At 43.7% G+C, this 17,401-nt stretch overlaps 1 protein-coding gene across 4 annotated transcripts; it reads right to left on the reverse strand.

The window, feature by feature from the left end:
- LOC129822137 (bromodomain and WD repeat-containing protein 3-like) lies at positions 1 to 16,499 on the reverse strand. Of its 4 annotated transcripts, none has more exons than XM_055880115.1 (41): positions 16,086 to 16,499; positions 15,926 to 15,984; positions 15,788 to 15,817; positions 15,512 to 15,571; positions 14,484 to 14,631; positions 14,262 to 14,360; positions 13,926 to 14,086; positions 13,621 to 13,842; positions 13,115 to 13,215; positions 12,951 to 13,021; positions 12,602 to 12,702; positions 12,365 to 12,405; positions 11,963 to 12,064; positions 11,718 to 11,871; positions 9,879 to 10,013; positions 9,654 to 9,782; positions 9,288 to 9,513; positions 8,778 to 8,966; positions 8,384 to 8,573; positions 8,132 to 8,222; positions 7,883 to 8,026; positions 7,692 to 7,762; positions 7,363 to 7,579; positions 7,116 to 7,232; positions 6,766 to 6,873; positions 6,490 to 6,614; positions 6,297 to 6,379; positions 6,076 to 6,187; positions 5,895 to 5,956; positions 5,651 to 5,806; positions 5,259 to 5,505; positions 5,099 to 5,168; positions 4,965 to 5,012; positions 4,718 to 4,843; positions 4,483 to 4,635; positions 4,139 to 4,308; positions 3,736 to 4,031; positions 3,473 to 3,637; positions 2,934 to 3,266; positions 2,647 to 2,796; positions 1 to 2,537 (listed from the first exon to the last, which is right to left on the reverse strand). In XM_055880115.1, the coding sequence occupies exons 1-41, from the start codon at positions 16,120 to 16,122 to the stop codon at positions 1,132 to 1,134; spliced, it is 6,705 nt and encodes a 2,234-aa protein (XP_055736090.1). In that variant the 5' UTR covers positions 16,123 to 16,499; the 3' UTR covers positions 1 to 1,131. The 4 variants fall into 4 exon arrangements, with proteins under 4 accessions (XP_055736090.1, XP_055736088.1, XP_055736087.1 ...); XM_055880113.1 differs by having other exon boundaries at positions 6,279 to 6,379; XM_055880112.1 differs by having other exon boundaries at positions 2,641 to 2,796; positions 6,279 to 6,379.
- Positions 16,500 to 17,401: the final 902 nt, after the last annotated feature.

Below are 17,401 nucleotides of genomic sequence, written 5' to 3' on the forward strand. Positions count from 1 at the left end.
TGAGCCTTGAATGTATGTCTTTATTAACCAGAAAATAAGAAAAAAAACAGCCCTCTTGCACTCCACAACCATACGGAGTACCAGTAACATATTCCTATGAAATCTGTTTGTATCAAAGTGTATGAAAAACATTTAGCAATTTCAAGACCGCCGCAACACAACTAAATTGTGATTAGCAAAAAGTTAAATGCAATTAAGTTCTCTCAAAAATAAAATGTAATACTGAGAGTACATAACACAGAACACTAGAGTGTCTTCCCAATATGAGAAATCACAGTATTTTGCTATAAGTACTTTTTGGTTTCCTGTACTTGGCAAAAGGGTACCAATTTCTGACATGTGGCAAGACAATGCGTTGTAATGACATAAAAATGAAATTAATGCTCAAATTTAAACAAGCAATCATTTGCTACAGAGTGATCCTCATAAACCCTTCAAAAGATGCCATTCTCAATCCCATATATTTACACTTGATTCCATGACTAGAATACACACCACCCCCCCCCCCCCCAAAAAAATGAAAACAAAGGGGAGGAACACTAGGAATTCAAATTTGTACATTTTGGCTCATATCAACAAGTTACCTCACAATACAGTAAAGGATAATTAATGTGGATTTACAAAGGACTTGAAGTCAAAGGAGGGTGAAGTGGATTAGTTTTGTCTCAGTAAGTGTGCTTGGACTGAAACCGCCATCCTGGAAATGTTTATTGTCCCTACCTACTCTAGCTCCCAAGACTGAATGGCTGAGACTACAGTAAACTTAGTTGACCCCTGAGTTCCTAATGTGAAACTAGTGTATGAAATACCTCTTTACAGTGTGTTTCTTAGTGCAAGCCAGCAAAATATGCTTGATTAAACAGAGGTATATTAAGATAGCACCCAAGCTGACAATGCTCCCCCAAACAGTTATTTAGCTCGCCAAATCACAAAAGCAGAATGGGAGGTGGTTTGCGCTATATTATATAAACGACTTTTTTTTTTCCATAGAAAATATAAATATCCCTGAATGAAACAGATTCACAGCATTTCCTCTTGAAAAAGCTCCAGTGCTACTACCTTTAATGTGGCGATCAAGTGTCTTCAAGGTCTCCAGTTAGTCTCTCTAGCTAAGCCTCACTTGCTAAGCCTTCATTCGCTGTCATGATATGTCACCGTTCGTTTGCCACGGTTTCGGGTCTTGATACGCGTTCCACACGCTCCTCTCTGGAATTCTGCGTATGACTGGTCACTGTCTGCCTCAGAGGGGTCCCTCCGGCGTTGTCGGGCGGCACCCTTGTTGCTGACCCTTGACCTCCTGTTGTGTTTTTTTCTCTTTGGACTGCTCTGGGACCCTGAGCTGGCAGAGGACTTTTCGTCCTCCTCGCTTTCAGAGGCAGAACTGTGGGCACTGCTGCTGCAGCGTTCCTTTCGCTTGCGTCGCTCCAAACGTCTCTTCCCCCTTGGACACTCAACCTCCTTCTCCTCCTCTGACCCTTGGTGAGAAGAGGTGTCTTCCTTACTACTACAGTCCTCGGGTTCAGACTTGGATCTAGATTCCTTCTTGGGATACTTGTAGTTGGATCTTTTTGTTTCCCTCTCGTCCTCATCTTCGCAGTAGCTCTTAGCCTTGGGCATGCACCGTTTCTTTTCATAAGGGTTGTCTGAGGAGTCTGAGGTGTAAATGCGTTTTCTCTTGGAAGAGGACTGTTGTTTTGTAGTAGCTGGGGAAGCTTTTCGGTTGCGTCGATGTCCTTTATCTGAAACAGCATTGCTATTCCCATTCTTACAACTGCCTTGCATCTCAGAGTTCAAGTCCTCCTCAGAGTCTTCATTGATGTATTTCTTTTTTGGTTGGGCTCGAAGGCAAGGCCGCCTGCTAGGGCTATGCTTCTCCTTCCCATCAGATTCTTCCTCTGAGGAAGCATGCAGTTTTCTCCTTGCTCTCCTGTTGGGTACAACTTCCTCCTCGCTCTCTGAAACAGAGTCATTGTGACTCTGTCTTTTGGGTTTGTTGTTGTTTCGCAACTGACGTTTATTGAATTCTCCCTTAGATTCATTATCTGAGTGGTTGCTGTCTTCTTCCTCCTCCTCCTCTTCAGACCTCACTCTTTTTTTGCGAGAGCTTGATCTCTTTCGAGTGTCACTGAGTTCCTCTGATTCAGGGACATCCTGTTTGTGGGTTGAGGCAGATGTTTGTTCTTGGCTTTTTGAATGTAATTTACTATTTTTCTCAGAGCCTTCAGCATGTTCTTTCTCCACCTTTCTCCCGTTTTGGTGAGGGTGCTTTTGAGCATAGTGTTCTCGGTATTCCTCGTCAGAGCTTGCCAGAGATTTGGGCTGTCTCTTTCTGGAGCCAGTCTTCTCTTCCGCCATATAACTGGTAATGCACGTTCTAATTTTGTTCACTGCAGCGGTTGTCAAGCTTCTGGAGGACTTCTGAGACCTAACAGCTTCTTCCTCTATTTCTTCCTCTTCTTCACAATCAGAGCTCTCCTCCTCCTCCTCAGAAGTACTGTCATGTTTTGTGCTGTGCCCATTTACATGAGACATATCATCTGAAATAGAGATAAATACAAACATTAACACATGACTGAACTTGGAGAAGGCAGAGAAAGTAGCCATGACTGAAAGCATCTACAGTATTCCTGTAGCTCTTACCCTTACCACCCGTCTCTGCAGCTTGTCTGGTCGTTTTGCGGCTGCTGGAGTTCTTACTCTCTCCATTCTGATGGCAACGAGAGGATGAAGCTTCACTCTCAATACTGTCCTCATTGTTCTCCCAATCACCCAATGAATCCTTGTCTTTTTTAGAACCTAGGGGAAAGAAAGCGTATGTTACCCAACTGTGTTAAACGTTTTTTCAATGAACGCCCCCTTTTGTGGCTCTGGTACAGTAGATCCATGATCAATAAAAGTTGATTCAAACCAGTCTAAGCTGACTGTGTGCTCACACTGTGCTGATGACTGCTCCTCTGATTCAGAGCTGCTCTGGATCACGGCAGTGCGTTTGCTGACTCGGGTCGCATGGTGGCTGCTTTTCCGCCTATGTTTATCCTCTTCCTCAGAGGCTGAACCATAGTTTTCCTCAGAGGCTTCCAGAAGCTTCATCTTGTTGACGGCCGCCCTGGCAGTCTTCCTTTTCATTGTCCTGCGGCCAACATTCTCCTCCTCATCCTCCTCCCTGTAAGTGTCTGTACCCTGGGATGGTGATCTCTCAGATTCGCTGCTTAGCCGCCTCTCTCGCCCAGATTTTCTGCTGTGACCATTCACCTGGGCACCCCTCTCTGGATACACACAGAGCAGCAACAACATTTTAAATGGCTAATAATCATAATAACTAAAAAAAGATCTGCTCCTACGGGCAGTTCAGACCTTTAACCATAAGGGCAGTTGTCTGTCTATTTTTTATAATTTGTAAGGGCATTTGCCTGACCACTCCCTGCTCTAGTTACCTCTCCTTTCCCCTGCTCTATGGTGTGATGGTGTTTACCTGGCTGTTTGGTGCGTTTCCTATGGGCAACAGCATTGTTCCTGGTCAGCCTGGTGCTCCTGCTGCTGGTCCTGCTTGGGAATCGACGAGACAAAGAGTTGGACAACTTCCCGCCATCCTCACTCTCCTCCCCCTCATTGGAGGACTCTTCCTCGCTCTCGGCAACTGAAATAAAACGTAAAAAACAGGGATTTTATTAGAGGGACAGAGACTAAGGGATGTCTTGCAAACTGCCTTCTACCAGATTTATGTGAAATCCTAACTTTTTTTCTTCTTTGCCCCCTTGTTCCTGGTGACTCTTCTGGTTCCCCTGGTCTCTCTGCTGTGATGGTGCCGTGAGGACGCCAGGCGTTTCTCCTCTTCCGAGTCACTCATAGATAACTCACTCTCAATCTCAGAGTCTGACCCGGAGGAGGCTTCAGAAGAGCTGTGGCCTGAGCTGTCACTACTGTGGCTCCTTCTCCTGGTTCTCTCGGGAGCAGACACTTTGGCTGAGGTAGATTTGGTCGTTGACGCCGCTTCCACTTTTTCCTGAGTTTTTAGAGCAGCCCTCTTTTGGCTGAAGGGAAAGAACAATATCATTAGTAGTGCTGTAGGTCCTGTGGACCACACAAGTACATTTCCTTAAGCCCAATGAGGTCTGTGGGCAGTAGAAGTGAGGTCTACCTTGTGGTGTTAGTGCTGGGTACAGCAGACTCGTGGTGCTGAAGCTTCTTCCGGAACCTCTGGCTGCGGCGGAGCTTCTCGCTGCTCTTGACAGAAGTTTTGTATTGCGATATGATTGTTCTGATTCGCTCTTCGAAGAATGCAGAAAGCCGCAAAGTCATACTGTAGATCTGGGGACAGAGGAGATAAAAATATGTAGAGCACAGCAACTTGGCATCAGGTCCTAGTCCCTACATTGATGACAATCCAGAACCTGACCAATGTCAAATCAACTCAATAGAAGATTGCTGAATTTCTTACACTGGAATCGCTTGTATGGTTTGGAAATGCAAGAGCGGAAATACCTTTGAGCGTTTGTTTGGCGTGAAGGCTTTAGCGTTGGCAAATATCAGACGTATGTCTTTGCAGAGCTCCATGGGGTTTTCATAGCGGTCCTCCTCAAGGGTCCCCTTCACAGTCCCAAAGTCCATGGGAGTGTCAATGATGCTAAGGTAGTCCTGCAAACAGACATGAGCCACATTAGATCAACAGTTGTCAAAGCCAGAGTCATTATTACAGTAGAACTCTGTGTTCTCTTACTGGGTAGGAGGTAGGATCCACAGGCTTTCTGAAGGGCTCGGAGTCCTCACACTCAAAGACATAGTTCATCAGGCGCTTGCACTGCCCCTTCCAGGAGTCCTGGTCAGGTACCTTCTCCACAGAGCGCTGGGGTGAAGGGAGACTCATACATAAGATATAAGACAACATCCCAGCCACTTCCCTACATTTTCATTGCTGATTTTAAGACAAAGATGTTCTGGTTTTTACATCATCATTCATTACTTACCTGGCGCAGTCTGTGTCCAGAAGAGGGGCCTGGTGCCTCTTCCAGGTCCTGGGAAAGACATTCAAATCAATATCAGTTCAACCCAAAAGTTACACAGCAAGGTTTGAATGATTTCATGATCAAACCTGATTTACCTCGTCATCCGTATAGTCCATGTCTTCAATTGCACTGTAGATCTCCATAATATCTGTACAGCTAGGTCGACTGAGGAAATAAAAAAAATCAACATAAGTTGTTAAATACAGATACATTTATCTGTGTAAGTTAAAGCTCAATAACACTTGGCCAACTCACTTGATAAATTTTAGCAGGACATCTGTGATAAGTTTTGCTGAATGGGCTATCTTGCTCCTTGGCTCATTGAAGGTCCGGGCGTTGTGCACAATGTATCTGGCATCCCAAACTAAAGAGGACAGTCGCCTGTAGAACCTATTTATAAGTCTCAGTCTGATGGTGCTCAGGTCTGTAGGGAAGGCTATAACCGTGCAGTAGGTTGGGTACTGAACTATGTCCACCGGGCCAGAAAATGGGGCTACAATATCTGTAAATTAAAAAAAAATTAAAAACAGAAGTACTGTGAATTTCAAATTCAAAACCTCACTAGCCCATCAAGGAATGGTATACAATCCGAGGTCTGCTGAGGAGGAAATAGTACCAAAATGCAGTGGTGAGGTGAGTGTTCTTACCGACGGTGATGAGTTGCTCAATGCCTGCTATGATGCGTTCACACTCGTTGTCTCTACTCCTCTCACCCCACTCTCCTGTCTGGGGTTTATACATGACCTCTCTCATCTCCTCTGCTGTCACTGGAACCCCCCCACCTACACACTCAGGTTGCTGGGCTGAAGAGCACAGACACACACCATTGTTACCATACAGTACTTCTGTCCGAGAATGAAACATTTCCAACAACAGAGTCTGTTAAATTACCATCCTCTGGAATAGCTTCCACATCCCAAGGACTTAGCTTCTCCGTTTCTCCATTGTCCCATCTGGCCACAAAGCAAAACCAAGCAGTTTAGAAGCATGCAATCCACCGCAGAAGGCATCAACCGCTGGGAGACCATTTTGACTGGTTTCCAACAACGCAGACCCAATCATACATTCTCACCTGACTTTGAAGCCCTGGAAATGACTGTCCGGATATTCAAGCTGATATGGCTCCTGACAAACAATGATCCCAAACCACCAGGCATCATCTATTACAGACCGGAATCTGTCATCTGCAGTGAGGAATACTACCATTTTAGATGGGGGAAATGCAGAACATATTGCTTCGAAATGTTGACCCATTCATCTCACGCATTACTGTACCTTGAGTAGTTAACTTACTTGGCTGCCAGACTCTACTGCGTGCTTCGTCATAACTCTGCCGAAGCACGAGGAAGTCAATCACATCCGGCATGTCATGGTACCTGAGGGGAGGCGTACAGAAGTCCAAAGTTACCAAATGTCTCTGGTAATGTCTGTAAAAACGTACATGTATCTTCAATGTTAGACACTTTGAATTGGTTGCATCATTTACTTGACATAAAATGATTTGTCTGTGATTTTGCCCGTGCCATGGTCAATGAGCGTCAGTCTCAGGCGGCACAGTGTCGGAGGGCATACTTCATACTTGATCCCAGTTATTTTGACAAACTCTTGGTCCTGTAGCGAGAAGGAGAATTTCAAGTTACTCTTCAACAATGTCCTTTCAGACACTGGCCCTCTCAACACACTAACCCATTTTCTACTGCATCGGCAGAAGACAGATTTATCTGTTTCCTAGTTTGGAGCAGAGTGGATATGATGTTCTTACCCTCAGCTCCATCTTCCTCCAAGGCTGTTTCTCCATGTTAATGGGGTACAGGTTGTTCCTGTTCACTGCCTCCACATACGCCTCGTGACCCTGGCGGAAATAGATTACCTGAGGGAGAGAGGGTAACATTAATTAGACCAGAGGGGGCTGGTGGGGGGAGCTATAGGAGGACGGGCTCATTGAAATGGCTGGAATGTAATTAATGGAACGGGGTCAAAATTGGTTTCCATATGTTTGATACCGTTCCATTTAATCCATACCTATAGCTCCTCCCACCAGCCTCCTGATTTCAACCCCAAAGATGCACACAACAACAGTAGGGAAGCCATATGGTCTAGACAGTCACGTACCTCATCACCCATCTGGGGAACAAAGGGAGACTTCCTGGGAACGACATCAGTGATCCACGTTGAGGGTCTGAACTCGTTGGACACTTCTCTGTTCATCGACGGCCTGGCTTTAGGCCGCTGTGATACACATGTACAATTACATAAGATTGATTTAATATTCAATATGAAAGTGAAACTACTTTTTGTCATACGAGAGCAGGATACAAGCATTGACAAACAAAATATGCAGGTTAGTACAGTGGCTAACCTTGGGCATCTTGCTTTTGGGCTTCTTGGATTTCTGCTTGCTAGTCTGAAGAGGTCGTTCTTCCTCGTCACTTTGCTGCTTCTCCTCTTCCTCCTCATTATCTTCCTCCGAGCTGCTAAGCTGGCGGCGAACTCGTTTCCGTGATGACACGGGAGTGGAGGGCTGCAGGTTAATCCCAGCGTCTGCTGTCCAGTCAGAGTACTCACTGGACGAGTGGCTGTCATGGGCAACATAAGTTATGTTCAAATTAAGCCAAGCGAAATGACAATATGACATACGCCATGTACCCCTTTGCAAGTAATCAAGAGAAGCAAAGAGCTTATCTGTACCTTGAACTGTCACTTTTCCATTCCTCTTCCTCATTGGATGAATTCAGTTCACTGCCCTCCATCTCATGGTCCTAGAGGTGGGGAAGGAGATTGCAAGATTGACCTCTTTCATCAATATTCCAAATAGCTTGTTATTCTTTAATGGACATGTCAAAAGCATATTTCTTATCACACAGGTTTGTAGAATATACCTCAGATGTTGCAGTTTCCTCTCCCTCCTCACAGGAGAACTCAATGAATTCTTCCACAATCCCATCTTTGCTCTGCTGGAAGACTTTTTGCTTTTTGCGGGACTGTGCACGTTTGATGCAAGGCACCTCATCTTCAGAATCATCCTGAGGCAGAAGCAAAGCAGAAATTATGTCAGTATGACGTCAGTATCATTTTAAAATCCCTGTGGTCAGTCATGATTTTTTAAATTAATAAATATGTCTACTTACTCTACAACTGCCGTATGTCACACGTCGTTTCTTTGCATTGTATATGGCAATCTCCTCCTCTCCTTTTGTAATTCGGAAGTCCTCCTGGCAACTACAAGATCATTTACACATTTAATTTCAACTTGCATTTCAGGAATAATGTTCCGGAGATTAACCATTTAGGAGTAGACTTGTTTATAAATGACATCCTTTTGTCTTATAACAAACTATACAGATGATCTCCCCCTGTTGTTTGAGGAATGTCTGTCTCACCTGTACCCGCTGGATGAAAGCTCGGGTACCACCACTCTGCGTCTCCAGGCCTGCAGGTCCCTCTCCGTGGCCATCTGGCTACGAGGGGCATTCTGGTGCATCTGTCTCACCCCCTCCACCTGCCCACTGCGCCGCAGACCCACGTTAGGGGACGACTGCACCTCAGCTGCACCTCGCTCATTCACTGATGCTGGGTACAGAGAGGAGGGAAGACAACATGACTACTTGTCTAGGACCCAATCATTAAATTTAACCATAACAGATGAGAGGGTATTTTCCATTTCCAATGGAGTCCTTAATCATCTACATGTAGGAATGTGAAGTATTTGAGCATGCCCAAGAGCAATGGTAGTTTATGGAAAGGAAAAGAGAGCTAGGAACATTATCTTGGTACCTCTACGTGGGGTGCTGGGGGCTGGGAATGCTGGGGCCTGTTCTGGGGCCTGTGTCCCTGGTCTGCTCTGCCTGTCCTGCTGCTCCTGCAGCTGCCTGATGGCATCGTCCAGAACGCTGCGTCTGGCCGTGGCCTCCTCGTGGTCCGTGGTCAGCTGACTGATCACCTGCTCCATCACCTCGCCATCACCTGAGTTGGACAACATGGACAGTGTGATGGAGGGGCAAGGGTATTAAGTAACACCCATTTACTCACTCAAACAGATTAACCCACCCATCCACAAACTCTCGGGGGAAACAGCTGGTAGTTGCACTGGTCATACAAAACCCACCCATCCACACAAACACACATGCCCAACTGCTCTTTCAATGTTGTTGTACTGCTCCAATAAACACCAGGATCATACTGCCTTACAACTGCCTCAAATGCTGTATAAATAGTCAAATTAACTCAAAGATATGGTCAAAGCAGGAAGACTGAGATAGTCAAGTAATGAGGTAGTTAACATACTTGTGGCGACATATCCCAGCTGAGGCACCAGGTGTTCGTCTGCAATGTTCTCCCTCCCGGGGACCAGCCGCTGGTATCTGGGTGGGTGGGGGTTCCCATCCACATCCACCAGGAAGGGAGGGGGCATGAGGTGGGGTGCCTGCTGGGTCTGCTCGTCCAACACAAAGCCGTTGGCGTCACGGATCAGAGGCCGATAGTCGGTGTGGAAAAACACCTGATCTGGAAGCTGGACAAAGACAGACAGTTACACAGCAAGGTTCAGCAAGGACAGTTACACAGCAAGTCAATCTCACTGGGATGTCATCTCCAACCATTGAATAGAGGACTCTTTCTTATACATAGACGTAGTAGGAGCTGTATCCTTACCTTCTCATATGGCTTGGAGCTCCCAAAGCCGAATATGACCAGATGGCCGTGGGAGTCTGTGCAGGCAAAGCGCTGGCCGTCGGGAGTGAACTTGCAGTCAAAAACAGCACCATGACCCTGACCCTCAATCTGTAGGGCAGACAGAGCAACCAAGATGGAGTTAGTCATAGTTGGAGAGAATGGATGTTACTGTTAAGTCTTCTGTGGTGCGTGGCTCCTCCTCACCATGTTGAAGTAGTGCTGTGTCTTTGTGCCCCGGACGATGTCCCAGATGAAGACGTTTCCGTCGTGGCCAGCAGACAGAATGATCCTGGGATCTGAGGGGTGGGGCTCCAGGACAAACACCTCAGCCTCATGGCCCTGTACAGAGCATCACACAGCTGTCAGGTCAACTCACTGTCTGATGGTATTTAGCTATTTTACCAAGTCATTGACCAAAAATATTTGAGGAACTGTTCCTGAAAAGCATGCTTACAGCAACAAGGGAAAAAAAAAAACTGTAGAACTATTATGTCTTCTTGACAAAGGAATCTAGGACTATACTTCAACTATTCTTCATTACAAATACAGTGCATTCGGAAGTATTCAGACCTCTTTACTTTTTCCACATTTTGTTACATGCAGCCTTATTCTAAAATAGATTGAATACTCCCCCCCCCCCCTCAATCTACACACAATACCCCATAATGACAAAGCTAAAACAGGTTTTTAGAAATATCTGCAAATGTATTAAAAATAAACTGAAATATCACATTTACATAAGTATTCAAACCCTTTACTCAGTACTTTGTTGAGCGCACTACAAACTTGGCACACCTGTATTTGGGAAGTTTCTGCCACATTTCTCTGCAGATCCTCTCAAGCGCTATCAGGATGGATGGGGAGCGTCGCTGCACAGCTATTTTCAGGTCTCTCCAGAGATGTTCGATCGGGGTCAAGTCCGGGCCACTCAAGGACATTCAAAGACTTGTCCTGAAGCCATTCCTGCATTGTCTTGGCTGTGTGCTTAGGGACATTGTCCTGTTGAAAGGTGAAACTTAGCCCCAGTCTGAGGTCCTGAGCGGGTTTTCATCAAGATTCTCTCTGTGCTTTGCACCGTTCATATTTCCTTCGATCCCGACTAGTCTCCCAGTCCCTGCCACAGACCAGAGAATCATGTTTTGGCAAACTCAAAGCGGGCTGTCATGTGACTTTTACTGAGGAGTGGCTTCCATCTGGCCTTCTACTATAAAGGCCTGATTGGTGGAGTACTGCAGAGATTGTTGTCCTTCTGGAATGTCCATCTCCACAGAGGAACTCTGTAGCTCTGTCAAAGTGACCATTGGGTTCTTGGTCACCTCCCTGACCAAGGCCCTTCTCTCCCGATTGGTCAGTTTGGCCGAGCGGCCAGCTCTAGGAAGATTCTTGGTGGTTCCAAACTTCTTCCATTTAAGAATGATGGAGGCCACTTTGTTCTTGGGGACCTTCAATGCTGCAGAAATGTTTTGGTACCCTTCCCCAGATCTGTGCCTCAACACAATCCTGTCTCAGAGCTCTACGGACAATTCCTTCGACCACATGGCTTGGTTTTTGCTCTGACATGCACTGTCAACTGTGGGAACTTTATATAGACAGGTGTGTGCCTTTCCAAATAATGTCCAATCAATTGAATTTACCACAGGTGGTCTCCAATCAAGTTTTCAAAACATCTCAAGGGTGATCAATGAAAACAGGATGTACCTGAGCTCAATTTCGAGTCTCATAGCAAAGGGTCTGAATACTTAAGTACATACGGTATCTGTTTTTAATAAAGTTGCAAAAAAATTCTAAAAACCTGTTTTCTACTTGTCATTATGGGGTATTGTGTGTAGATTGAGGGAAAAAAGACTTAATACATTTTACAATAAGACCGTAACGTAACAAAATATGGAAAAAGTGAAGGGGCCTGAATACTTTCCGAATGCACTGCAGTTGAAGGATGGAAATCTACACTACTAGTAGTTACAGATACAAAATGTCCTCAGTTATCTTTGTGAAACAGAATGTTCACGAAAATGGAATGTAAGACAATGTGGTTACTCCTACTTTAAGGATATGTAGCAGCTGGCCCGTGTAGGAGTTCCACACTTTTAGGATATGGTTGTTGACGGCTGTGATTACTGAGTTGTCATGGCGATCCCACGCTACCATGGTGACCTTGGGCTTGAAAAAGCTTTCCTCATTGGTCGTGTGTTCCGAGCTGATGAGAAAATCGATATGAAAGGAGGAAAACATAGATACAAGCATGTGTAGGTGTATGTAATGGTGCTGACAAGCTGTTCATTCCTTACCCTGGTAGAGTGGCGTTCATATTGAGAAGAAGGCTCCTCCACTGCTGACGCTGAATCAGCCTCCAGATGCGTGCTGTGCCATCTCGACTGCCACTCACAAACCTACGAGACGAGGCAAATCAAGACAATGAACTCTAGACCAGTGGTACAAGGGTCCCTGGGGGTACTTGGCTTATGCACAAGAGGTACTTGATAAGACTCATGAGACTATAGGCTTACTGGTAAAATGCAAATGAGGGGGTACTTCAGGGGTACTCCAGGCAGAGCAAAACTCAGTTAGTGATACAGTGACCAAAAAAGGTTGGGAACCACTGCTCTAGACAATCCTCATGATTCCTTATGTTATAAAGTAAAAAACCATTGGGCTAAGGTGAGTGCTTCAACTAATCACATCGATCATACCTTTCTCCTGAGTGGCAAAATTGGATGCTGTCGACCTTGTCCTAAAAATGAGAACATATATTGACAACAATGATTGGAATATTACGTCAACATTTTTGTATTTATTGTAAATTGCAATTTTTTGTATTTATTGTAAATTAAAGCTTGGATGGATTTAATGATTGTTTTAGGAACTCATTATTTTCTTGTGTTCAGCTTTTTGCTGCTATGTGATGGTTTATCTTCAAGGGATCTTACCGTGTGTTCATGAAGCTCTGATATTTTTTCAGGGTTCCCACCTCCCAGGTAATATATTCTGATGACATCATCAGTACTTCCCGTCGCTAAGAACATGCCACCTAAAATGTTTTACAAAACACAAAAACTACTATAAATGTATCCCAATTTGGTTCATAGCCTCTCTATACCCATGTTAGAGTAGCTTATACTTGTAACAGTTGGCGAGGTAAAAAGCTGGATCAATACATCGGTTGAAAATCGTATCAGCTATGGTGAGTGTAATAGGTACCCTATGATGAATTTGTAGGCATGTATTTAAAGATCCAAAGCATTCTTTTACACAAAACTTCTATCTTGACATCATTACCTGGACTGAATGATGAGCACACCATCTGAACTCCCGGCCTGGGTCGCTCTGTAAACTTCTGTGGGCGATCACTTTACAACCAGAGTGTAAATGTTTCAGACTTATGATGTAATTTTCAGGATGCAATTATTATCTTGATCAAATTACCAGCAATTGAAACTCACCTGAAATTGATGTTATTGACATCCCACTGCCAAAAGCAGATTGTTGCATCAGTTCCAGTGGACACCAGGTATCTCTTTGAGCCCTTGGCAAATGGTGAGAACTGAGGACAGATGTAATTCACCCAGTTAAATGATGTTCCAGATAGACAGACTTATGCACCCACATCTATACTGAGAGCAACACACTAGTGGTCCAATGTGAGCTTCTGAAGCAAACCAGGTTTAGTATTTGTATTTATTATGGATCCCCATTCAGCTACTCTTCCTGGGGTCCAACAAAATTAAGGCAGTTTTAAATGTTTTAAACATTACATTCACAACAGATTTCACAACATTATGTACAAAATGGGATAAAAAGAGATGTGTGCAGTTATCACATTATACTGTTGCATGGTTTTCTACATTTGCAAAACTGTGGACAGCATTAGCTTATATACTATTTGCCCGGCTAACATTAGTCAGATAAAAACATAATAAGGGTGTTGGAGGAAGATATAACCTCCTACCTGTAGGGAGGTAATGGATCCACTGTGCCCCTGTAGGACAGCCATAGGGGCACAGGTACGAAGGCACCACACTCGGATGGTTTTGTCACAGCTGCCAGCTGCCATCAAGGTATTCTCAAAGCTGACAGCCAGGTCTGAGATCTCAGCAGAATGTCCTCTCAGGGTGGAGTGAAGCCTCCCGTCAAACGAAGACCATATTTTCACCAAGCAGTCATCCGAGCCCTTGAAAGTAGGTTTGATAAGGTAGATAAAGTGATGAGCCTAAAATGATTTCCCCCAAGAACTTGATCTTTATGATGACTCACAGTGAAAATCCTGAGACCGGTTCGATCAAAAGCGATGCAGTAAACTGCAGACAGATGACCCAGAATCCTCCTGTGCATCCGCATGTGTTGATAGTTGCTCACAGGGTTCACAGTGCTAAACCGTTGAGTACCGGTTAGCTCCCTTCCTCTGTACACCTCCACTGTGAAGGACAAAACACTATGATTTAGAGTCCAAACATGATAATAACAGAATCACGTTAACAGAAAACAAAAACACATGTGTAGAGTTATAAGCACACATTGAATTTACAGTACCGGCATAAATAGAAAAGAATAATGTGTGAACCTGTCAATCCTGTGTCAGAGAATACTAACCTAGATTTGGAGGATCCCTGCAGGTCAAATGCATCTCTGGTGGTCTCCCTCTGTGCAGGGTAGCAAATGATGAGCCTTTCCTCCGAACATTGCCGTAATCTGGAAGAGGTGGAAAGAAGGCAATTTAATAATTACATTTTACAATTCGATTCCAGAAAGAATAGTTGCTGATGTATACATTTAGAATTCACGCTCAAACAAGACACATATAAAGTTGAACACCTTTTGATGTTCTGAGTAAGGACTGCCTCCCGGTTCCCAGTAGGGAATGTACGCCTGGAACACATGGCACCTCTTTGTCCAGAATCGGCCCAATCTGCTTACAGATCTGCAGCAAATGGTCAGGTGCAATGTGTCTGTTGGATGCAACCTATGGGATCAAACAGTGTTGATGAGCAGAATGACTCATCCAGCTTTCATTGTTACAAGTTAAACCACTATCTATGCTTTGTTCCTCAAGCCATCACAACATTTGTAGGTTGGGTAGCAGTCGAAAGGTTGCTGGTTCGAATCCCAGAGCAGACTAGGTGACAAATCTGTTGTTGTGCCCTTGAGCAAGGCACTTAACCCTAATTGCTCTTGTAAATCGCTCTGGCGCATCTGATGACTAAAATGTTAAAAATGTAAACAATGATGACACAAGGAATCACAAAACTACAGTACTGCAACCACATTGATTTAAATAATAAATAGACAAAGTCTTTATGTCTAATATTTCAGTACACTGTCAGCCAGTGGCACTGTAAGAAAATATAATTTCTTAATTTTTCTAGGAGCAAAAAAACATAACTGACATGTACACCTGATCTCGTTCCACCAGTGTGCTACATTCCTTGTGGGCAGAATGTTTTATGTAAAACACATTCATCAACGGACGAATCACAACACAGGTCACAAGGAAAATAACGCAACGACAGCCTTTCTAGGGCGTGGATTGGTCAACAGTGGTGTCCTGACGTAGCCAGAACCACAAGAGTCCCCACCCTATCTGCAGTACAACAGATATATTTATAAATGCTCTATCAATTTTGTTTCTATACTACAGTGTCAAGCTTTCGACACATACGAAAATACGTAATCCTACATACCGATAAAAGTTAAAATCTGGTTATTATGCAACAACAATGTAACAACGATTCAATCTGATTGAACAAAGAGTACATGGCCCAAGCATGGACACACAACGTGGTTGTCATTCAACAATAACAGATATTCGACAATGAGTTTACATCTATTGATTATAGACTTACCAAATCTTCGTAAGATCTTGGATGTTCATGTCCTTGCCAGTCTAATCTGCAGGGTAAAAGCTATCCAAAATGGTGCGCATTAGTGTAAATCACAACACTGAAGATGCTAGAAACACTGCCAGAAATTAAGTTAGTAAAAACGTGTGATGTCAAACGAGTGAGGCGGTCAGAGAAGCATTAAAAGTCGTGAGTGAGACAAGTTCTACGTTCCAGTCCAATCGGGATCGCTAGCTACATACATCGACTGCAGAACGCCGCTGCTGCCGGAATACACACCTGATATTCTTCTAGTTCGCTCGCTAGAACCTGCAATTGATTAAAACAAATAGGTGTTTCGAATGTGCTCCTTTCATTTACTATTCGCCAACAATTTTGAATAGTAAGAAATTATGTCAATAAGGCACGCCAATTTACCTCAGCCGCTCTCCGACATGGACCCGTTGTCAGAAAACGTGAAATTAGGTAATATAGCTCTGTAAGTGAATAGCAGACAATAGTACCACAATTGGATATCAATTAAATCAAGCTTTATCTATAATTTAAGCAATTAATTAGGCAACTATATGCGCCTTACCCGATTCAAGGAGCGAAATATTCCGACTGTTGGCCATTGAATCAGCCGTGATTTGGTTGGTGTACAATTGTAAACTAACTTTATGACTAGTGAGAGTATGATATATTTATTTAATTTCGGTTACACTGCTCTGACCCCCTCCACGGTTGCTCCCGCTTTCTAATCAGCCTGTTTTCAGTCGCCATTGGAAGGATGAGGCCTCAGCAATACTAGTTACTTCCGCCACAGCAGAGGAAATAGGGGGTGGGGAACAACTCTTACATTTTTGTTCGACTACAACAAAGACAAAGCGAAGCTCGGCCGCTAATTGCACTGATATTATCTTTAAATACATAAGAAAGCTTTGGATCAATGTAAATAAAAATGCTATTTCTATATGCGGAATTATAGTTTGAAGACCGCATTGTTGTCTTTTCTTCGACAAAGGTGTCTTGTTGATGACGTCACATGTGTTAGCGAGACAAATCTGTCACGTTTTATTATCCTTTATTTTACTCTGTGCGATTTGTCTTTAGTGCACTTCGCTTCACTACTTAGGCTTTGTTTCAATAACTCAACTGAATAAAGAAAAACATCCCTGTGTGGTGTATAGACAAATGGGCCATGCAATGCTTACGAGAACAATGCATTATTAGCATGTGCAGTGCAGGCTTCAATTGCATTGACAAATTGGCGAAATACTGTAGTTCTGACAATTACTATATATATATTTTTTTTTACATGTGTCTGGAGATATGACATGATAGACCCGCTTTTCTTACATCATGTAAATACAGTATATTGTTCTCTAGTCTCGGATGTGGTGTCTGTCTATCCCAGCCTGCACTCGCATTTGAGGGGTCTTGACTAGATGGGATAATCCGCTGTCAGAAGTGACTTCGCAGCAGTTTAGGATAATTAGGTTAAGGTTAGTTAAAACACAAAAATGATCCCGATACTATTTGAATATGCAAGTTTTGATGTCACTGACATTACCCATTTCAGGCGATGTATTTATGGTACAACAAATGCCATTTATTCAACAAGAAAAAACACTATGCAACAGATAAAGTTTAATAAGTATGTATAACAGAGTAGTTATTTACAAAACATCTTAAGGGATAGTTATGTTATTAATAGTTAACTCATTGGTTTAAAATAGTGCAGGTGTCTTTTCTTGAGCGGACTGTAGCCAGAACATAATTATAAATAGAATTGATGCAAGCAGCCTAATGGATCATTGTAGGCTATTCGAATGTATTAAATAAACTCAACGGGGCGAAATTGGTCCGCCAGTTGACGACCCCTGAAATAGTGCGATTGTCATGCAGCTGCTG

The sequence above is a fragment of the Salvelinus fontinalis genome, chromosome 24, assembly GCF_029448725.1.
Source record: "Salvelinus fontinalis isolate EN_2023a chromosome 24, ASM2944872v1, whole genome shotgun sequence".
In the NCBI taxonomy this organism is placed as follows: domain Eukaryota; kingdom Metazoa; phylum Chordata; class Actinopteri; order Salmoniformes; family Salmonidae; genus Salvelinus; species Salvelinus fontinalis.